This window comes from Siniperca chuatsi, linkage group LG14, assembly GCF_020085105.1.
Source record: "Siniperca chuatsi isolate FFG_IHB_CAS linkage group LG14, ASM2008510v1, whole genome shotgun sequence".
In the NCBI taxonomy this organism is placed as follows: domain Eukaryota; kingdom Metazoa; phylum Chordata; class Actinopteri; order Centrarchiformes; family Sinipercidae; genus Siniperca; species Siniperca chuatsi.
In genome coordinates this window covers 5,257,995-5,280,080 of record NC_058055.1, presented here as the reverse complement: position 1 = coordinate 5,280,080, position 22,086 = coordinate 5,257,995, and the positions used below count along the sequence as shown (strand labels likewise).

The 22,086-nt window shown below is 40.1% G+C and overlaps 1 protein-coding gene across 1 annotated transcript; it reads right to left on the bottom strand.

The window, feature by feature from the left end:
- Window positions 1-1,411: 1,411 nt before the first annotated feature.
- On the bottom strand, window positions 1,412-21,418 carry lg14h21orf91 (linkage group 14 C21orf91 homolog). The gene is made up of 6 exons (XM_044222500.1): window positions 21,255-21,418; window positions 19,579-19,712; window positions 7,345-7,410; window positions 6,630-7,139; window positions 5,286-5,348; window positions 1,412-4,191 (listed from the first exon to the last, which is right to left on the bottom strand). Exons 1-6 carry the CDS (start codon window positions 21,260-21,262, stop codon window positions 4,013-4,015), a joined length of 960 nt encoding a protein of 319 aa, XP_044078435.1. The 5' UTR covers window positions 21,263-21,418; the 3' UTR covers window positions 1,412-4,012.
- Between the last annotated feature and the right edge of the window lie 668 nt (window positions 21,419-22,086).

Sequence of the window (22,086 nt, the reverse complement as noted above, 5' to 3'; positions counted from 1 at the left end):
AGATGAATGTTGAAATAAATGTGTTTGATGTAATGCTATATTTTAGTCAAGATAAGACTGAAAATAACATGCTGTATATCATACAACTATTTATTATTTTTGGAAATGTCCATATTCATAAGAAAAATGGTCAGCCAACTTTCCTGCCCTTTATCACTGAATTTAAACAATGTAGCACCATCTTATCTAATGTTAAAAGCAAAAAAGCTCAGACCTTTAAGTTATTAAACAAATACAGTATGCTGCATATAACTCTGGCCCTGTAAAATGTAAATGTATTTCTTTTGTTTGGTTTTGTCTTTGCTTCCTGCTGTCTACTATCAGTTTGTACCTCAGTATATGAACATGAAAGACAGGCACATACGGGTACTTTCAACGTCACGGCCACGCCTCTTTTTAGGGGCTAAAACCCCCCGAACATTCTATAGATGTCAATACAATTTGACGTGTGTTTAAATTACAATTTTGACAAGTTTGTATACATTCCTTTCATATTAAACAAAGCTTGGTTTTATAGACATGTCTAAGAATTATTTTGCGACCTTGCCTGAACCTGAGCGTTCGCGATAACTTGATAAATTAAGATTAGTCGGTCAGCCGTCACGCCCCTTCAGTCTTGGAAGTGGATCAATGACAACACAGCGGCCAGCCAGACATCGCTTATCCGGACATCTACATATTCGACCGAATCACCAGGCAGGTAGCGTCTTTGTCGTCTGTAAATAACCAGCCAACCATTCAGACCTTTATTACATAGGTGACTAGATGTTGTTAATATTTAAGTTTCTCAACATGTCAAAGGCCACTCAATTCTTGTGAAGTTTACCACATAACGTGCATATTTTAACACTCATTAGTTCAATTTATAAAACACCTTTTGTCCACAAGGGGGCACCCAACCTCCATCTTCCACACTATGCAACAGGCACAGTCTCATAATGAATGTGCAGTCCAGCTATACGTTCAAGAAGTCAACAGTTGGGTCATAATCAGGTGAAATGCTGGTGAACTTAGCACTTACCCAATGTCTGCAGTCATTTTTTGTGTTGCCTCTGTTGTCAGTAATATCAGACATACTAGCAGTTCTATCAGATTCTTAAGTATGCATGACTGTGTATAAGGCCAACATTTCACTTCATACAGTACCATGTCCCTCCAAATACCATGATGTGAACACAGCTGGGGGCTAGTCAGCCATTCATAAATGAACTGAAGAATGGGCGGTTGTTTACAGTACACAAGCTTTTGGCAAAGACATGTTAAAATGTGTTAAGCTTGTTGCTGTTGATTCTGAGGAGCTGCTGCTTTCCCCCTTCTACTGGATTTTTCTGGGGAAGATTCACATTCCTTAACACCCCCCCCGTCCCTGCAGCAGTGGCCACAATCGGGACAATACCAACATATCACAGTATGTAGTAAAAAATAATTTCATTTTATTGAATATTTTACAAAAAAATACAAACTGTCACTGAGCACAAATCACACAGCCTGTGTAAGGTTCCATGAACACACACAATAAATAGAATGTAAAACATCACACAACACAAATGCAGCCTTGTTCAACATTAGAAAACAGATGAACGAAGAGTCAAGTCTAAAGGAAGGAGGTGGAAGTGTAACAGGTATGCTTACATCTCCAGTAAATGATAATGAGACCACCAAAACAGACAACCAAAACCAGGCAGCCTGAATCTTCTGCTGAGCAGAGGCATCGGCCCAGGCATGTTTCCACAGTATACAAAAATACACAGCATTCATAATTAAAACACAAATAAAAAACATACAACTGATGATTGAATGACTGAAAATTTGCATTAAGGACCAGTAATCTGAATCCTCTCAAACACTTAAGCACACTGAACACAGTTATCCAAATAAAACCAAGATAAAAGTTTATAATGGAGCTAAAACCTTTAACTTTAGACCCTGAAAGGGGTCAAATACATTTCATCTCTTACAAAGAGAGCAAAAGAGATACACTGACAATGCTGAGTTTCTCTAAACATCAATCTGATTATAACCTTGGCTTTCCGCAGCTTTTTATACTCGAGTAGCTGTGACCTCCTCTGAGGAAAACTCAGATAACAAATATTCTTTGAGATACATAATAAGGCTTCTGATTTATTTGTCTCTTTCTTGCATAGGGTTCCTGAATAATAAACTAACCAAAACACTGACTGTTACCATCCCCTATGGCCTTGTTTGTCTCCTTTTGTTCAAAAATCAGGGACCTCCAGAGGCACAGTAGACTAAACTCTCCTGTATGTATTGCTGTGACATCAGCTTAGCACACACATCAACACAGGAGAGAGGGCAACGCAAATTAACACTGCACATGAAAGAACGATGAAAAATAAATCCTAAAACATATGCCGTGTGTACTTGAGAACTAATCATTTCCACATCAACCTTTAGAGTAAAAATCTATGGTTCATTATTACACACACTTAACCAAACATAGAAGTAAATCACTAAGCCACATACATTTTAAATCAGTTTGGTATTGCATCTTCCTGTTAATGGAATCTAAGTCAAATGCTTGCAGTTCACATGTGAGAATATATACAGACTTTGGTTTGGCAGCTGGATTTCTTTTTCAATAGTTTAACATTTTCTCTTCCGATTGCGCTCATTCAGTGTATAGCCATACATACGACTTGTGCTTGACAGCTATACAACAGACCACAAACAGCTCTGTACTAAATATCAAGTAAATCTCACCAGCAATAATAGTTACTATAAACCCAAAAGTTGAATAAAAAACAAAATACCTATCACTTTAAGCAGGTATACTAACTTTAAGAGGGAATATTAACTGATATTCATTAACTGATATTTCTACTTGCTGCTCACCAACCAGCTGTCACAAAGTTAGACACTCCTACAATAGTCCTCACCCCCACAAACATAAACCTGCACAGCTAGTATAGCCGTGTTAACTTTCACACTCTGATTTGTCTTTGTTGCAATGATGCCTTAGGGTACTTTTGGGTGTTGTCTTGCACTTGCCCATGCCATTTTCCAGATAAGACTTGATCTTATTTCTATTATGTTACAATTTTTTTGTGTCATCATTTTTCAAATCTGTATTATTTCTGTTATTTAAAAGAAATTTAGCAAATCTTTGTTGGAATGTATAATTACTTGCAATTCCCCCAGCAGATGTAGTCCACTACTGCTGAATCTATCTGGTCTACAAAATTGCTATGTTTCAAGCCATTACATTGCCCGTGTGCAGCTGCAGGAAAAAGCTTCCACCCTGTTAATGCTTTACATTACAACAGTAATCAAACACTACTGCTGGCAGTGCCTGATGATATGAATATGATAGACATTGTCCAGCTCATCTGCGTCAAGTATTCACCCAAGCCATGCTATAAAATACTGTAACCCACCACTTGCTACAGAGAGCCATCAGATAACATATGGAGGAGTATTAAGCAGTGCACCCATATTTGAATATCCACGTCTGACATAATGAGAAGGAAAAAAAACAAACTTGAAAATGTATCTACAGAATATGAAAACAATGAAAACTGAAATGTTTGACAGCAAACTTAAACGAAAATATATCCAACAGCAATCATTTATGTAAAATTACGCAGACACACTGTTTTTCAGTCTGTACTAAGGTAAATCTTAAAAGATATTCTTTAAGGATCATGTCCATTCAGAACATGTCCTCATCGTGTACCGGGGCCTGGAAACTCCATTCCGTATGGTATTAACATGCATCCTGGGTACACGAGTTGGGTGGAATTCATGTCACATGCCAGACCAGCAATGTTTTAAACTGCAAACCACCGTTAATCCTTGCATCATCACTGCAACCACGAGAACAGAGGCCATGTCAACCCAGCCCTTAATGTTGCTCTAATGCAAATTTAACAACTCAACGTCACGATAGTGTCGTAAAAGTCACTCAGTATACATAAAGGCTTTTCAGCCTCGCTGCAGCCAGCATGTTGAAGTGTTTGTCAGCTTCCTCCCAGCAGCGGAGGCAGAAGCCACCTCACTCCACAGGGCCACCGCTGCTGCTGCTGCTGGCCTTGACCCCGGCCCTGCTAATGTGCAGCCAGGGGAGCTTGGCACAGTTCTTAAAGAGCTGCTCGATGGCGATGTGACGCACGTGCAGCTCTGACGCCAACGAGTCTTTTTCCTGCACAGCCACAGTCAGCTCCTCGAAGACCTCTGTGGAGAAAGTGGGAATCAGCGGCTTCATTCACACACAAGGTCAACTTATACACAGACAAACAAACAAGAAAATCAATAATACCGATTACTGAAGGAGCAGAGAGCAAAGACAACATGACAGAAAATGCATCTGCTTAAGATACTCCCACAAAAATGAAAAGTAAATAAATAAAATAAATAACAGAGGAACAGTCATTTAAACAAGTTTATGGACATGGAAATATTTCCAATACAACATAGTTCTGTATATCATAAAAATCTTGGGAATGTATGGTCCTCTAAATAATTTAGGATGAGCAATAACCTCCCCATCTGAGTAAAGTAATAAAATATGTGGAAGTGACTGCTCCTGAAGGGTGAATAAGAATGTGTAGGCCAGGCAGCCACTTGACTTCACTTCACCAGAGGACGTCTCACATTAGCTCATGTCATTTCCCTCTTGACACTGGCCAGGATAGCAATTTGGCTCATTTGATCACTCACAATAGAAGACTGAAGATGAAAATAACAAAACTGTTTAATGATGACTGGGGTGTCCATTAAAAAGGAGTGTGCCAAAACTCTCACAACAATGTTCTAGAACGACCCTGCTACATCAGCCATCCCATGGTCTAGTGGGTACTTGACCTTGCTGAGAAAAAAGAAACCTTGCTTGAGATGAGATGCATGTAGCTTTGCTGTTACTGTGTGTATCGGACAATAGGTCTTAGTGATGAAGAATGGAGTGACCGCCACACAGTGCCCAATTCAACACAGCTGGTCACATGGAAGGAGATGATGTGTTGACTAGAGAAGCCTTCCAGTCTGTATTAGCCCCTGCTTTACTGAGTCCTGTGTTCTGAATCTGTGAGCCCAAACTCAGACTGTTTATGCTGTAAGTTCAAATACTTATACTTTACTAATGCTGCTTTTTTCCTGAGGGCACCAAGAATCTAATATGGGGATTTATTAGATATGAGCATTATAGATTATAAAAAATGTTCAGTTTAAAATTGATGATTCAAACTGTTATACACTATATCAAAGGTTGTGTTCAATCTGCTGTATTGCATAACTTAACACAGAATGCCAGTAAAAAAAACCCCACTTACTTTGAATCTGCATCAATAGCTGGGCATTCAGCTGATGGAGTTCGTCCACACTCATTTTAGTCACTAAAAGAATGACAAACAGTTTTGATTAGAGAGTGTCACGCCGAACGTACACAGCATCCGTCCACTGGAAACGTTTCAGAAGCGGAGCGTCTGATCTTCAGCAGACACATTTATATTTATTTCAACTGTTTTTTTTGGATTTTGCATGCAAACTAAACAGATGGACCAAGGCACATGAGTATGCAGAGATATAAAGGGATACAGAAAATTAAAGTAAGGTAAGAAATAAAAATCAGCAATACTGGTAATAAATTCTAAATAATAACAGTAACGACAACAGGTTGTTAAGATAATCCAGGAAAGGCTGCACGTCTTGTGGTATTTTTTAATAGAGCCCTGGCAACGGTACCTCAGCTCTTCTAGTTTTAAGTGTGCAGATACGTCCTTGACCCAATGGGCATGTGACGGTGGAGTTCTGTCATTCCACTTAAGAAGAATTTGATGGCGGGCCACGAGGGACACAAATGCTAGAGAGTTTGACTGGCTATTTGAAAGGGACACCCCCTCTGGGGCTACTCCAAACACCGCAGTTATGGGGTTTGGGGGGTATGTTTCGGCCGTACATCTGTGAAAAAGTTTCAAATATCGAGGACCAAAATGGGGCAATTGACTGACAGCAAAAAAAACATATGATATAGGGTAGCGGGGGCACCATGACACCTCTGGCAAGTGGGATCAACCTCAGGATACCACCCGACAAGCCTGCTTCTGCAGAGATGCAAGTGATGGAACACTTTGAATTACTCCACAGCAGAGACATTTATAATATAGTTTAGCTTTGTTTTTGTTGTTTCGCAAGAATAAATACAGCAGCTCATTTTGATGCGATAACAGATGCTTTGAGACTGTACTTGAAAATGACTTGACCAACCTTTTGTTGATTCTAACCTTCTCTGCCATCACAGAGCTGCTGTATTTTGGTTTATTTTGTATGACGATGTGATTGTAAAATAATGATTTTATCTGCATCTCAGCAGCTTGCTAATGACCGCTGGTCAACATATATTGTGAGTCGGGATCAAATTTCAAAAAATACTTGAAAAATATGTTAATGAGAACAATGATATCGTGCCGTTAATGCAACTGATACCACTAACCAGATATTAACAAACCAGTAGAAAAAGTAAAGTGTTTACATATTCAGGCAACACCTAAAATTGCAAAATTGTATTAGTTTTCTGTCCATTTGCAGGTTCAAGATATGCAGAGCAGTAAGTATTGGAGGTTGATGACGAGCTAATGTAATTATAAAAAAAGAGAATTCAACTTCGATGTGCTCACATTCATCTCTGTTGTGGCCCTGGTGTCTGTGCTGTGTCTGTCCTCCTCCTGACGAGTGGTTCTGGCTGTGTAGGCCTTTCCTGCCGTCACTGGACCAAACGTCAGATTGTGACGTTGTGTGCAGCAGCCCCAGCCCCTCCGCTGTGTGGCACTCCAACATCCCCATGGTGTAATCAGGCAGCCCTGTTGCTTTGCCCATGTCCCAGTGGGGCGTGTATCGGGGCACCTGGGCATCTGCCTGGGGCAGCAGCTTGCAGTCACTCTGCTGGCTGTAACAAAGAAGCTTGGCGCCCCGTCTGCTGTGGCCATTAGAGGAGACAGAGTCTTTGTTCTGGGCATACTGGATGATGCGGTTCAGTTTCTGGCTGAGGGCCAGCTTCATGCCCTCGTAGGCACTTCGGGAGACCTTGGAACGTGACAGCTTCTGGTTGGCGATGAGGTGGCATTTCTCAAAGCAGTCTCTATGGCCACGCAGGGACTTTGAGTGTAACAAGGTAGCAGAGGAAACACCTGCATTCACACAGACATAAAGCAATGAGTTAATAGGTCATATACAACTAAAATCTACAGCCACACAAACAAAATATTCAAAGTGATGAGTACAAATAAAAACAGTGAACTCCAAGATGCATGGTTCCTAACCCATATAAAAGTACGTAAAATAGTTTACAAGAAATAAAGCAATGATCTCAACAGTGAGAAATACAGTACTGACCTATTGAACTTGCCACAGCAATCGCGATCTCTCTGTGAAAGCTGCTTAGTGTGTGCAGTGGATTAGCTAGTAGAGTGTTGAGATAGCAGGGATAATAGATTAACCCAGCCTCAATGCAAACACATAAAGCATATTATGGAAATATTTTACTGAGCAACAAAAGGGAGGAACATGAAGCAGCATTTGATTTACATTCATTTATCAGTTTTTTTAAAATACCTGTACCTGTCAAACAACAAGAAAGATGCAAATACAATTTTAAAAAGTCTCCATTTTGTCTTATTGCTTATACTGCGTGAAAACATACACAAGACCTAAGTATCCATGTGTGAGCCAGTTTCAACAGAGGATGAACTTGGGTCCCAGAAACAAAACAATCCAAACCTTTCTCATCTAAAAGTAGGTGGAAAAAACAACTCAGTATGTGGGCTATAATTAAGATTACATTTCTTGGAAGTACCTCCATAAGGAAAAAAAGTAATGCTTCCTGGACTCAGTCAAAACAGGTCACACTGTAACCATTTTAGCATGCACAAAGGAAATTAACATGTTGCAAGTGGACCAAAATGGGTAAAATGGGCCAGAGCTTGATAAACAAAGGGAAGGTGAAAGTGAAAGTGAACGAGAATGAAAACTGTGTGTATGTAAGAGATAGCAGAGGAGGCTTGAGTGAGAGTGTGCTGCACAGGTGTTTGTGTAATGGCCTTCTTCTCACGGCCTACATTTCTCAGCAGACAGACGTCCGTGTTGGAGCCTGAGGTGAGGAGATTAGTCCCTGTTGTCCATATAGATTTAAAGCACTCACTTGGGTAGGTTTACCTGGGATACCTCTCAGCACTTTACCAGCAAACAGATAAGCACAGGAAACCAGAGGTCATTTCTACCATCACACAACCACAGTATAATAGGTATACACATACACTGAGCCCTCATGTATGGTGTGGTCAGCAGGGCCTTTTCAAAGTCTCTCACACACACACAAATTTGGAGTTTCGGTTTCCTTTAACACAGGGTTGTAAACAGCCAATCCCAATAGGATCACTAAACAACCTGTAGCTGACCGGTCCTAAACAATATAGGAAATACCCAAATGCTGAATTAGTTTCTTTGTTGCAGTCTCAAATATTCCATGATGATACAGATGTAGTTTTGACAGTAGGACAGTTAGGAGAGAACCTGTGCTCGATTCATTTTAGACTGCATTTAGGCCATACTTGACAAGCATCACTTTAGCACACTTGCTAAAGTTGTGTGAAGACTGGATGTAATATATGCTGGCTGTTTTAAAAGATGGTCATACAAAGAGTAACACTTCACAGTACGATGTCAGAAAGAATGAAGAAAACCTTTGTTGTAAGGACCGTTTACTTATTATATTTCAATCCTGTCATTTCCTTGCATGTCTTAAAAGCTTGCTGTATGCCTGCAGGATCAAAGTAAAGCAGTCAGCATTAATGGATCTTATATGCCTCAGTACATTAAGGTTTTAGACCATTACACAACAGTGTGCAGAGAGATCTATTCTTAGCTTCTGCATATTTGTGTTCTGACCCGAGTGCCTAGAAAGACTTTTTAATGGATTAGTCTTGTGAGGGAACCACAGTATATAAAAAGGTGTGTGAGAATATTGCTGCAGGAGCTGCCTATCAAACAGTGGACTACTACAAAAACACACACTACCACTTGCCTAGCAGAAAAATCATTGGCCCACAACCAGGCCAGTGCACCACCAGCCAAAGACCTCACTCCAGCTAAGCAGCTTAGCACTACTGTCCTTCATGGCTGCACACATAAGCACAGGCAAACACACAGACTATTCACTGGAGGTGAATCAACATTGTTCAGCTGTGACAGCTAGAGACATTAAGCACAACACTGATGACCAACAGGCTTGTTTTTTCCTGTTTTTCCCTCGTGAGGAATGAGTCATGGTCATTCAGTGAAACTAACAAAGACGAAGCATAGACACATGCTTAGGTCTGATGAAGAAATGTAAAATATAAACTCCTGGTGTTATTTGTAGTTTTCAGTTGTTAAATCAGTTGTTCCTGAGGGCTGAGGATTATACACCACTAGAATAAGAGCCTCGGTCAAGTCAGAAATCTAGTGGCCCAGCTTAATTAATACAAGAAACAATACTTCGAATGGGAAAATAAATGTTAAAACGATGCTTACAAAAGTCTGAAATTTAACAGGGATCGTCTTTTTACAATGTTTTATACAAAAATTAAAAGCAACTACAAAGAGTTTTTAACTGTGAAACAGTCTCAATTTAACACTGATGCCTCTAAAATCACAAGCTTTTAGTCACAAGGGAAATCTAAGAATTTGGGTACAGAAAAGTTTAGAAACTAGTGGAACAGCACCAAAACTCGGGAGGAAGAATGACCGTTAGGCTGGATATTTCTCGATGGTAAAGTAACCAATGCAACGCTCCCAACACGACGGCATAATAATCCTAAGGCTGTAGAGGGATGAAATCCCTCTGTTTGATCAAGTCCTGCTCTCTATTTGGTCTTGTGGTTGCCGTCATGGAAAGAGAACGCTGCTTAAAGTTACAATACTTACAAATGTGTTCGTAGCCTTTGCGCATGTTTTCAGAGCATAATACAGACACTGTTCTGTTTTACATTCAAGTGCAATGAACAAAGTAACATATTTTGTCTTGCCTGGAGCAAACTTCTGCAGACTTCAAGATTAGCTCAGAACAGTCTATGTATGTGTGCTGAGCAAGGGCATTTGATCCTTGACACACTTCAGAGGAGATGAACAGGAGAGCTGGTACTGGGACAAGTGGGACAGAGGTCATCAGTGGTAAGGTGTCAAACAGAGCTACATGGCACAGCTTAGAAGAATGTGCTGTCAGCAGCTGCACAGGCCAATTTGGACACCAACATAGAGATCACATGAACAAACATGAACACTCAAACCAACTGTTAAACACTGCAGACCGTCCACAATAGTACATACAGACTGTATATAAAGCTGGACGACATGTCCCCACTACAGGAGCTGCCATCTTGTGCTGGTTTTGTAATTGGGAGCCAGAGTCATTGGGGTTGGAGCTGCAGTCTCGAGGTCCCGCCCATACACCTGGCCAACTCAATCTCGAGCTGGGCTCAGTTGTCAATCACGACGTGTAACCCCCGTTTTATAGTATCAAATAACTAATTCAAACCAAACTTAGCAGAAAAATGAACACTAAGAACTACCTAAAATGACATAAACTTTGAATCTTTGGGAAAGAATTATTTGATCTATTCTGATTTTGTAGTTTGACTCATGTCCCATCTGCTAACATGGAGGGTTTGTGACCTATACTACAGCCAGCCACCAGGCGATCAAGATGTTTTGGCTTCACTTTTGGAAAGCTGTCATGTCGTCCATCTTTACATACAGTCAATGCTACAGACTAGCTGCCATTACACAGTTGTTGCATGTGACAGGAATGGACATCCATCAATCAACAATTTGCCTTGCTTATATATGATTTACACAATTTGCACAGAAAATGTAAAGAAACAGATGACAAAACCCAAATTTGGGTGAAGGAGATTGGGGTGGAGGAAGAGACAACATGGACTATAAACTCCCAAGACCATATGTTGTGATAACAAATGGCTATAATCTTTAATGTGTAAACACACACACATTGTCTGGTTGGTTAGCCATCACCAGTTTGTCGGTCTGGATCTGGAAGTCCCACAGGATTTTAGCTTAGTCATTCTCAACCTTAGGAGGTGTCTTCCATTTTGACCTTGGGACTTCCAGCCCATACTCGTGGCAGATGTTCCTGTACACTATTTCAGCCACTTGGTTATGGCGGTCCATGTATGTTGTTCTTGCTTGCATCTTACACCCTGCTGTTATGTGCTGAACCGTGTCAGAGGCATCTTTGCATAGTCTGCACCTGGGGTCCTGTCTGGTGTGGTAGACTCCAGCCTCTATTGATCTTGTACTGAGTGCCTGTTCTTGTGCTGCCATGATTAATGCTTCTGTGCTGTCCTTTAGTCCAGCCTTTTCCAAACACTGGTAGGATTTCTTCCATGTACCATCTGTCGGTGGTACATGCCGTGCCCATGCATTGTGAGGAGGTTCCTTGTCTTGATATCAGTGGCCTCTATCTCTTGGCCAGTTTATTATACCAGCGGGGTATCTGATGACTGACAGGGTGTATGGGTTAATGGCTAGGATCTTGTTATTTCCATTCAGCTTGCTTTTCAGGACCTGCCTTACTCTGTGGTATTTGGCTGTGGCTGACTTCCTTGCCGCCTCCTTATGGTTTTCGTTTGCCTGCAGGATCCCAGGGTATTTGTAGCTGTCCTGAAAATCTGCAATGTTGCTTTCTGGTAGTTCACCCCCTCAGTTCTGATCATTTTCCATCTTTTTGATACCATCTGACCACACTTGTCCATTCCGAACGACATTCCAGTGTCATTGCTGTAGATCCTGGTCGATGCCTCGCTCATTCTTGGCATACAGCTTGATGTCATCCATGTAGAGGAGGTGACTGATGGTTGCTCCACTTCGGAACTGGTATCTGTAGCCACTTTGTGATGATTAAATTTTATTTATGTAGCACCAATTCATAACACAGACAGATAGAGATAGAGAGAGATATCCAGGCCTATGCAGAACAACAGCAGTGATAGTGCATCACCTTGGTAGATGCCGCACTTGATGGTGACTTGTGCAATTGGCTTTGAGGTGGCTTCTAGAGTTGTTTTCCACAGCCCCATTGAGTCCTGTTGATCTTGTACATTTCCAAGCATTCCAGTATCCATGTATGTGGTATTGAGTCGTAGGCTTTCTTATAGTCAATCCAGGAGGTGCACAGGTTGGTCTGCCTGGTCTTGCAGTCTTGAGTGACTGCTCTATCGACCAGTAGCTGGTGCTTGGCTCCCCTGGTATTACTACCAATTGCCTTCTGGGCCCTGTCCATGTATTGAGCCATGTGCCTACACATCTTAGCCGCTATGATGCCTGACAGGAGCTTCCATGTTGTGCAGAGGCAGGTTATTGGCCAGTAGTTGGATGGAATCAACCAAACGAGTTGAAAAGGAGATTCCCAAATTAGTAAAAAAAAAAAAGACAACAAAAGTCAATCATTATATAATGACAGACTTAGCATAGCATAATGACATCTGATTGATCTAAACATTTTATTATAATTAATCAGGCAAATCCTGTCATAACATAATTTATACTTGAAATTACAATGGCAATCATCTTTTATGGAATGTAAGTAAAACATCCCAGCCACTTATGAATAACTCTGCTAGGAACAAAAACGATTTATACAGTGTTTCAATACTGACAAATGTGCTTGTTTTAGTGCTCTTAACCTTGAAAAAAAAAATTTATATTCTGTACAGCACATTATGAACATTTTAGGAAAGCCCTACTGGTGGCTACTTTCAAATGCTGTGTATAACTGTGTACAGTATACACGATGCAGGACACCATGTATCAGAGTTCCAGGCTGTTGCAATTATGCAAAAGCTCTGTTAATATGGAAATTGGCAAAATAAAAGGCCTACAAATACCAAGTATCAAAAGTCACAATTTACTGAAAACTGCATCTGTCCACTGCTAAAAATTACATCAAACATCTTGTTTCTACCAACAAGCTAGTTCAACGACACTGATTTCAGTCAGTCACACATTACACCAGAAACAAGAGTTTCTTCATTAAGGTTAAGAAGTAGTGTTATTTCAGCAATTAAGGAATAAACTCCGCCCCCCCAAAAAAGATTGTAATTCATAACTAACCAATGTTGATCAATTAAGCAATGCAAGGTAAGTATGGAGAATATGTGACAATTGCCCTTCTATTGTATGTTGTGTTAATAGTATTGATAGTTAATTATGCCTCCTATCCCTATCCTCCTACCCTGTCCTCCCCTGGTGTGTCCTCCAGGGTAGATACCATAAAAACCCTCAGGAAACTGACTGCAACAGAGATACATGGCTACATTTGCTGCCTGACATTACCATCCTTAACGTACATCACTCCAAGGTTGTAGAAGATAATTGTCTTCATAAAAGTAGTTGCCGACATCAGGGTTCATACAGTTTTTTAAGAGTAAATTTCAAGCACTTTCAAGGTACCTAAACCAAAATTTTCTAGTCTCTCAGAGCTTTTATCATCACATCTAAATTGTTACTATAAATGCAATTGCGAAAAATAAACTTTACAGAATTCCTTCATACCAACATCGGTGTATATTTTCACTTAGTTTATTTTACTAGCTATTCATATTAACTTTGATTGTATGTTTTGATCATGATTATTGGTTATGAGTGGTTTAGACTATGCAAATAAGTTAGTTTAGAGCTTCACAAACTTGTGGTGAAAGAGCCAATTATTTCAGCGTTATAGAAATTAAAGAATTAACCCCACGAGACAACTGATTTATATTTGGGGGGCTAATGAAGACTAAACTTTGAAAAGGGGGCTATTTATTCAAAGTCGTACTGCAAATAAACGGACATTTAACTATAAAAGGAAGGAGTCTCTGTCTGTCTGTCTGTCTGTCTGCCTGCCTGCCTGCCTGCCTGCCTGCATTGGTTTGACAAGGATTATTTAATTTTTTATTTGCTTCTTCAGTTAGCTTATTTTCAAGTTAGCCTATTTAATTTGACATGCTTGGAATGCAAAGAGACACATTAAATGTAGGCTAATGTCTCATTCAATTTGTACGTCAACAAAAAATTTTAAGATGTATTATCAGTTATACCGTCATCACGTCTAGGCCAACCTCATGCACAAGCACACACAGAGAGATGATTGAATTGTGGAGAGCTAACAATCTAACGATGTGTAGCATGTCCATATTGACAAAAGTTTAAACATTTATTTTTGTATATGTGATGTAAGCAGCTTAGAACTAGCTCAAGTGGGTGACCCAGTGGGCTTTAAGAGGTTTTATACATCCAAAGAACTTCTATAAAAACCAGATCCGCCGTCTAATTGAGACCTGCATTTATTTGTCAAAACATGTAGCCACACCCGGCCAGTAAAAGGGACTCAGCGTTTAAATGAAGTTTTACTGTAATTAACAATAGCAAGGATATTTGTTTTATTTTATTGTTGTAGCCTATATGCTCAGTTTGCAAAGTTTATGAAGAGTTCATTCTGCTGACTACTTTTAATAAAATACATTTCTTGGATCATAGCGTTAGTGTTTTTTGTGTTTTATTGCTGTTTAAATGTAGGCTATGTGGCTATTTAAAACATATGTCCAGTAGCTTTTCTGTATGGCTGGAATTCTGGAATATTATTGGCCATATTGGCCGTCAAAAAAAAAAAAAAAAAAAAATCAAAAATCTGATTCAAATCAATGACAGATTCACATAGAAAGCAGCCCGCAATACATGAGCATTATAGTACTAAATTAGAAGGCTCAGAAAGGTGGACCATACAGGGGAGTTAGGCAAACCGCTGGACCGCAACTGTGTTCAAACATACAGCTACCACAGGCAGCAACATAATTAGGCCTCTCTACACCCCAGGGTGAAGAGTTCACCCACAATGAATAAGCTGTTTATAGGAGCATGCTACAATAGCCCCTGTAGAGCAGCAACAAAAATCACCACCAACTGCATCATTCAAGCCTCTCACTGAAGGAATTTTCTGTTTTGTTTTTTTTCACTCCAAACCCAGCAAGTAATACTATCAGGCCTCAGCACAAATTCCACCTGCATTATGTAAGCAGATAAAGGAGTGGTGCTGGGCTTTAGCTGAGCCTGGCAGCTCAGCAGACATCTTGTCTGACAAGGAACCAGAGAAGACCAAAAGACCAATAAAGGAAATTGTATGTGTGAGAAGCTGGAGGATACAATATTCACTTAATCACTAGTGTCAGATCTCTCATGTGTTTACATAGCATAGCATGTCACATCCAATAAGGCCAGTTCATTGAGAAAAGCACTGCCTGGTTTGAATTATGCTGCATTGAGCAATCAGATCTAAAGTCTAATGAATATGTAAAACTGTTATGAATACCAAATTTTCCCATTTGTGGTGGTTTGAATACTTACAAGAGACAGCTAAAACCAAACGGTGCCAGCTAACTTGCTGTATGTTTGTTAACATACAAACTTTATTTTTGTTTTGACTATGACTACTGAGTATAAATAGATAATAGCCAAATTTAATTTGGGGGTCAACTATTTTTGTCTCTATGTGTCAGCCCTGTGATTGACTGGCGACCTGTGCAGGGTGTGCCCCGCCTCTCGTCCAGTGTCAGCTGGGATCTGCTCCAGCGCCCTGCGACCGTCTAAAGGATAAGCAGGTATAGTGAATGGATAGATGGAACTATTCCTTTAATTTGACTTTTGCACATAAGGTATAATATGTGTGGGTATAAACTACCTACCTACTCTCATTTGAAAGACATATCTGATCATCAACAAAAAATATAATGCACAAATGTTTACATTCTGATTAGAGGACATTTTTCAGCCATGCCATTTCTAAACTACTACTGTACCTGCAAGACTTCTATCTTATAATCTTTGGCATCAGGCATTATAGAGGTTGGGTTTGGTGTCAGGTTACTCTGAGCAGGTATAAAGAAGCCATGATTCTGAAAATTCCTGCGAAATACACCAATTCCTTTAGCTTGAAGCATCGCTTCCACAGAAGTGAAACAATAACTGGAGATCGGCTGAACCGGCTCTTGGTGTTTGGCAACTGCAGTAGTTCTCTTGTTCTCTGCTGTACTGTGTTGACGCTCAAGGCTGTGTAACCATGTGTAGTACACAGCTCAGATGGTGCAGTGAGAAAAAAGAAATGAAAGTAAGAAATGCCCAGTTAGGCAGAGGTTGAGCAATATATAAATAGACACAATTTCTATTCAGTACTTTCTGTTGGAACCAGCACACAGGCCAAAACAGTTTCCTCAGGAAAGAACCACTTGGTGCTTCAACAAAGACTGCACTTCCTGAACACCCATCCTGCTTCGAACTGTGCTCAACGTTTTTGCCACAAACAGAGTTCACGTATACTTCTGCACCTGGTGGTACTGTGAGCTGAAGCCTTGGTGATAAACAACTCTACACCCTGTCAACATAAGTGTCATACAAGTATAATCTATTGGAATCTGAAGATGACAGATAGTTTTTATTATTAGTAGATCTTGTTTGTTCTTAAGTTGATGTACAGTACTGTCTAACTTCAACTGTGAATACTGTGTGTGTCCGCAGCTGATGTTTAAACAGACAAGTCTGTTGGGGATCAACATCCCCATTTCATACAAACTTCCAAGCAGAGATTGGGGAGGTTGTGGGTGGAAATTAATACTTAAGTATAAGCAGTTAACTCATAATGGGCCTGTTCTCTGCTGTGACAATGCTACACTGTTGCAGTGACCAGTTGGAGCTGAGCATCACTGCAACAACGTGTTCAAAATCATTTAAAAAATAACATTTTAGTCTTTAAAAGGGACACTCCACTGATTTTACACATAGACTGTATATAAAGATGGACGACATGGCAGATCCCCAAAAGTGAAGCCAAAACATCTCAATTGCCCCCTGGTTGCTGGCTGCAGTACAGGTCATAAACACCGCCCCCTCCATGTTAACGATATTTCGGCTACTGCTGCTCCGATTTTCACCAATCTTTTTTAATCTGTCTCTTGTGAATCCTCCAGCCTTATGGAAGTGCAATACTAAATCACTGGAGGACCCTTTTTGCTGTTTTTTTTTTTTTTTTTTAGGTATTAAAATCCCACTGATTCAGAATGTTGATGTGTGACCTTGCATTCCTTTGCATTAAAAGGGTCCTCCAGTACTGAGTTCATGGAGAAAATAGTAAATACAGAGAGCCTTTATGTATGACTCAACCGTGATTCGTACATCACAATTTGTTCTCCTGGTTTTAAATAACCAAGAAGCAATTCTGCTTCTATTGCTTCTAATAAATATTCAAAACCAGCATAGAGCAAAAAGGCAATGAATATTCAGCTTCACCCTTGAGATAGCATGATATGGTTTAGGACAGAAAAGCACTGGGATGGTGTGTTTGCGTGTGCGTAATGAAGACCATCCCCTCCCTTAGTTTCCAATCAGCCATATCTAAAGTAGCCACATGCAACTTGGCAAGCTCCCCTCCCATCAATGAAACGCTCAGCTGTATCAGAAACACGTGCTTGTTTGCAACCCCCCCAATCCCCTCAGACCCAACAGTCACATAACCGCCACTTCATTTCCACATACAGGATACATCAAAACCTGTATCCCCAGAAGCACACAATGCTATTGATGCAGTTTGAGAAGTCTTGTCTGACACAACCAGTACCAACGGTGCCTCAGTTGTATCTAAACAATGCAAAGCTTTGTAGACACACTTACGTAAATGCCCCACCACCTGAACACAGCATCCTGGCTGAAAGATTAAATGGAGCAAGCAAGGACGCCCCAACTGAGCCAGACAAGCCACCCCTGCCTTTGTTGAATGTCGACAGATAAAGGAAGCCAGGATGTGGAATTCTTTACCACTGAGCATCAGAGGGTGCAGTACTTTTAAATATTTTAAAAATTTTGTTTGAAAACATGGTTGAAGGACAATCAGGTCAGTATTGAGCTAAGAGACACTGAATGTGGCCAGCATTGGTACTGAGTGTTTGGTTGGTAAGTTCTTGTACTGACGTACTGTCTGTTTTTAATGGTGCTGGGATTGCTGATGGGGTGCTAGTGCTAGTATTATTCTTCTGTTGTTTGTTTCGGGGTTGGTGTTATTTTTTGTTTTGTTTTTGTTTTTCATATGATCTTTTTGTGTGTGTGCACGTGTTTTTACAAAGTGTAAGGTTTTGATTTACTCCAACTGATCTTTTATCTCTGTAACCTGTGCATCACTAGTGGCCTCTGCCCAGGGACTACAGATGAAAATGAACTTTTAGCTATATCTGGTACAATACATAAATTGTGCATTGTCCCTGCTAAATAAACAATAATCATCCCAATGCTAAAGGAGCAATGTGTAAACAAGTGAAACTATTAACAACATACAGCCTTAGTAAATGACTGATCTGTATAATAAGTAGCAAGTCTTATAATAAACAAGTTTTATTTAGGTTTCTGATATAACTGTATGTACATGCCAACAAACCCAGGCTGTATTCTTCTACCACATTTAGATTATTTTTCTGCTGAATGAGGATTAATGAGCTTGGAAGCACTTACTAACACAACTTTAAGTTAAGCAATTTTCTAACAATGCTTGTCTGAGACTTTGGCTGAAGACTTTTTTACAGCACACAAAGAACAGAGGGATTAATCAATACCCCCACACTCCGTTCCCTTATACCATAACAGAATAGACCTATAAGTCTTTCATGCATATGCATTTTCTCCCGCTGTCAACAGAATGATATACCATTCTGGGAGCTCTTAGTCAGCTATATGACGCTGTTTTACAAGCCGTACACAATCATACCGTGCAGACATAAACACACACACTTCTCCACTGCAGAAAAGAGCCTTTGTGGATCTATGAGACGAGTGCAGAATGAGAGGCATATCTAATCCCTTCTGATTTCCCATTCTTCTTCAAATAGGCCACTCATTAATTAACAGATGAAAAACACATGCTCTTGAGTTAGAGTGGCACATCAAACGAGAGAATCACAATGGCCTGCTTTAGTGGGGGCTTTGGCCCTACAGACCCATTACCTGCACATATATCTTATATGGTGTTTCTGGAGAGGTTAAAAGAAGTGTTTGTGGAAGGCAATCATATAAGACATCAACAAATCTGAAGGGTTCAGAGGCTGTATCACAGCTCTTGGTGCAGGGGCGTATTTGCTATGACGGGAACTGATGATCAAAAAGAATCCGGATGTTTTTGCAAAAGTGATTTATTGTGTGATCCAAATGCTGGAGACTCTTGGCAGCTAAGACCAGTGCTGCTCTATCCATATAAGACTGCCCCTATGTGAAGCTAGCCAGCGAAAGTGCTGGAGATGAAGATGAATTTTAATTCTGAATCCCATCAGAAAGACATCAAATGAGTGTGTGTGTGTTCAGGAGATAAAAAGTAAGGAGAGGAGAGAAAAAAATAATCCTTACAGAGATACCTGACTGTAACCTGCAGGTTGCTTTGAAACAGCAGCTAGCACAAATATATTATCTGTGTGTGAAGAGCAAAATTTTCCCTCAACATCTCTTAGTTTGCTCTTCACTCAAGTGAGCAAACAAGCAATAGTTGCCCCAAATCCTGTTTCTTACCTTCAATGCTGAGTTCAAAGCAGATATGACAGAAAGATAAGGTCCCTGTTTCCGTCTCTAGCTTACAGACACTGCAGATATTATCATCATTCAGATCAATGTTCACAAACTGCTCCTCTTCATCCATGGTGCTTCTGGGAAAAAACAACCAGTGAAAGAGAGCACATGGTTAAATACCAAGAGATTGCACAACCACCAAGCCCTTTTTTGCTAATTAGGTCACACTTTCAAATCAACTTATTAAAAATGCATTTGTTGGTAGTGTCAGTGGGGGGGATATTTTTTGGTTCATACAATTTTTGATACAGAATACAAAGAGGCAGTGTCTTTTAACATGTTTTTCGTCAGTGATGTTATCGATAAATTACCACACAAGCTGATAAAATTGTACAGCTAACTGTGGACACAGCAGATTCAACAGGACAGTCTATCTCTAATCACTGTACCACACAAACTGTTTTAACACAAATGTTTCAAGACTGGACTCACATTTACAATTGGTATGATGACTTTGGTTTATGTAAAGTGACATGCATGTAAAGGAGGGATTAACATCAAAACATTCAGAGTAAAAAGACTCATTACTGCTGTGTGCATCTCTATTCTGGGTTTACAGTAAACTACCCAATGCCCAAGTCTTGCTTTTAAGAACTTCTTTGCAGTGGAAGTCATTCCAAATACAAACATTTAGACTGACATATTCAAAACTAGCTGTGGGAAACACATTTGTTAAGCTGTATAACATCCATAAACCCGCCTTAAACCTGAACTGTCAGAAAGCAGAACTGTTTCAGGAGAGATTAACATCTGCTCTGATGTAGCTTTACCCACAAGACATTTAGTAATATTGGTGTCAGTGTGGCAATTTCATAGCACAAGAGACCCTACTGTGGTTCAAGGTTGCTGATGTCTTTTGGGGAAATAAATTCCACCTTGGCAACTATGAGAGAACCAAGTTTTGCCACAAAATTAAAAGCAAAAGAAAAAACAGACTAATTCATTTAAAGAACTTTTTTTTTAAGTGCCACTAGGTTTCAAAAACAAAAACACCCTGACACCCTCTCTTGTGACATGCCACAAATAATAATGTTAAGGATGCTACAGGTCATGAGCACGGGTTATAACAGTTCGGAGGTATATTGAGAGCTCTGCTTCCCTGCTGTTTTTGAGAACATTAAACCTTAGCACAGCTAAACCACAACATTTGAAAGAGTTCTTGAACTGTACTGATGGTTATATTACCCGTATCTAGCTTTCGGTACACCGACACTATAATGATGCCCAAACCTAGCTATATTAGTGAACACTCAACGGTATTTCGGAAGAATAGCAAGTGATAGCAATAACGGGGGTCGGATTCCATTTGAACTTTTCACTCTTGGATTCACATTTATAGGTAACCTTCACCATTATATTTCTCCTTGTCAGCAGTTTAAATGCCGGTGAAATGTTAGTTCGGCTCTAGGCAGTTTGCAGTAACCCGAGTGTCTATATACTTACCGTTAAAACAAATGCTTGCTAACGAGAAGTTAAGCTAGCAGCACACTGGCATCCTCCGAGCAGCCTACTCTGAACTGGCTGATTCGTGACCGTTATTTGGCGTTGTTAAACAGCAAGGTATCCAACAAAATGAAGGTGCCACCAGTATTTTAGGACACCACTTTTGTGAAACTCACCTTTTCATAAAGAGTACCTTCGGACAGCTATCCCTTTTGTGTGGACACCTCAGTTCTCCTTCGCCCCAGTGATCACACAAACACCAACGCGTCACGGAAAATCCAAAGAAGCTGTAGCTTTGGCTACAGGAACCTCTCTCTCCTCTCAGCGGAATGACCCACTAGTTTATTTGGGGTGTAAAAACAATCATCAGTAGCTTAATTATTGACTACCCTACTCCTATTAAAAACACAAACAACAGATATTAATTATTTGTACAGTAAATACGTATAATTCCTTCATGGAAATAGTTGTTTCATTACACAAACCGCCTTTGACAGCAGTAGCCGCGAATACACCCCTACGGTTAAAACAAGGTAAGTCTTCCTAGCGTCATCAAAACATTTCATATCAGAAGGGAGCATTTCGGGTTTTGGAGTGGCACGTTAACTATACAAAGTAATAGATACAAAATAGGGACAGTAAAGCATTTTCTCCTTGTTAAATATTGTATGAGGCAAAAGACCTTTATTTCACACGACTCTTCCATCGTCAGCATATTCTGTTTTTATTCTCTTTCACATTGTCACACGTGGGGAATTCCCGCGAAAGATCGAGAGGAACAGCCATTAATAGCTTTTGGAGTAATTGGGTCAGAAGGATTGACTGATTTAGTATACATCCTTTAAATTGTTTGACAAATTATATGTTAAACTTTTACCAGTGGTGGAGAGTGGTATCTGTAGAGGTGGGGACGCATATTCAACAACAATATTGTCACACCACTAGTCATGATGTAGGCCTCGCTGTATAGCCAATGCTTTTCCTGGCATTTGGTCATGTTACTCTGTC

What these genes read in the sequence shown, in the direction of transcription:
- lg14h21orf91 (XM_044222500.1), bottom strand. An exon ending in GGGCCACAACAGAGATGAAT is followed by an intron (nt 5,349 to 6,629) that starts GTGAGCACATCG and finishes TCATTCTTTTAG; the next exon opens with TGACTAAAATGAGTGTGGAC. An exon ending in GCTATTGATGCAGATTCAAA is followed by an intron (nt 4,192 to 5,285) that starts GTAAGTGGGGTT and finishes CTTTCTCCACAG; the next exon opens with AGGTCTTCGAGGAGCTGACT.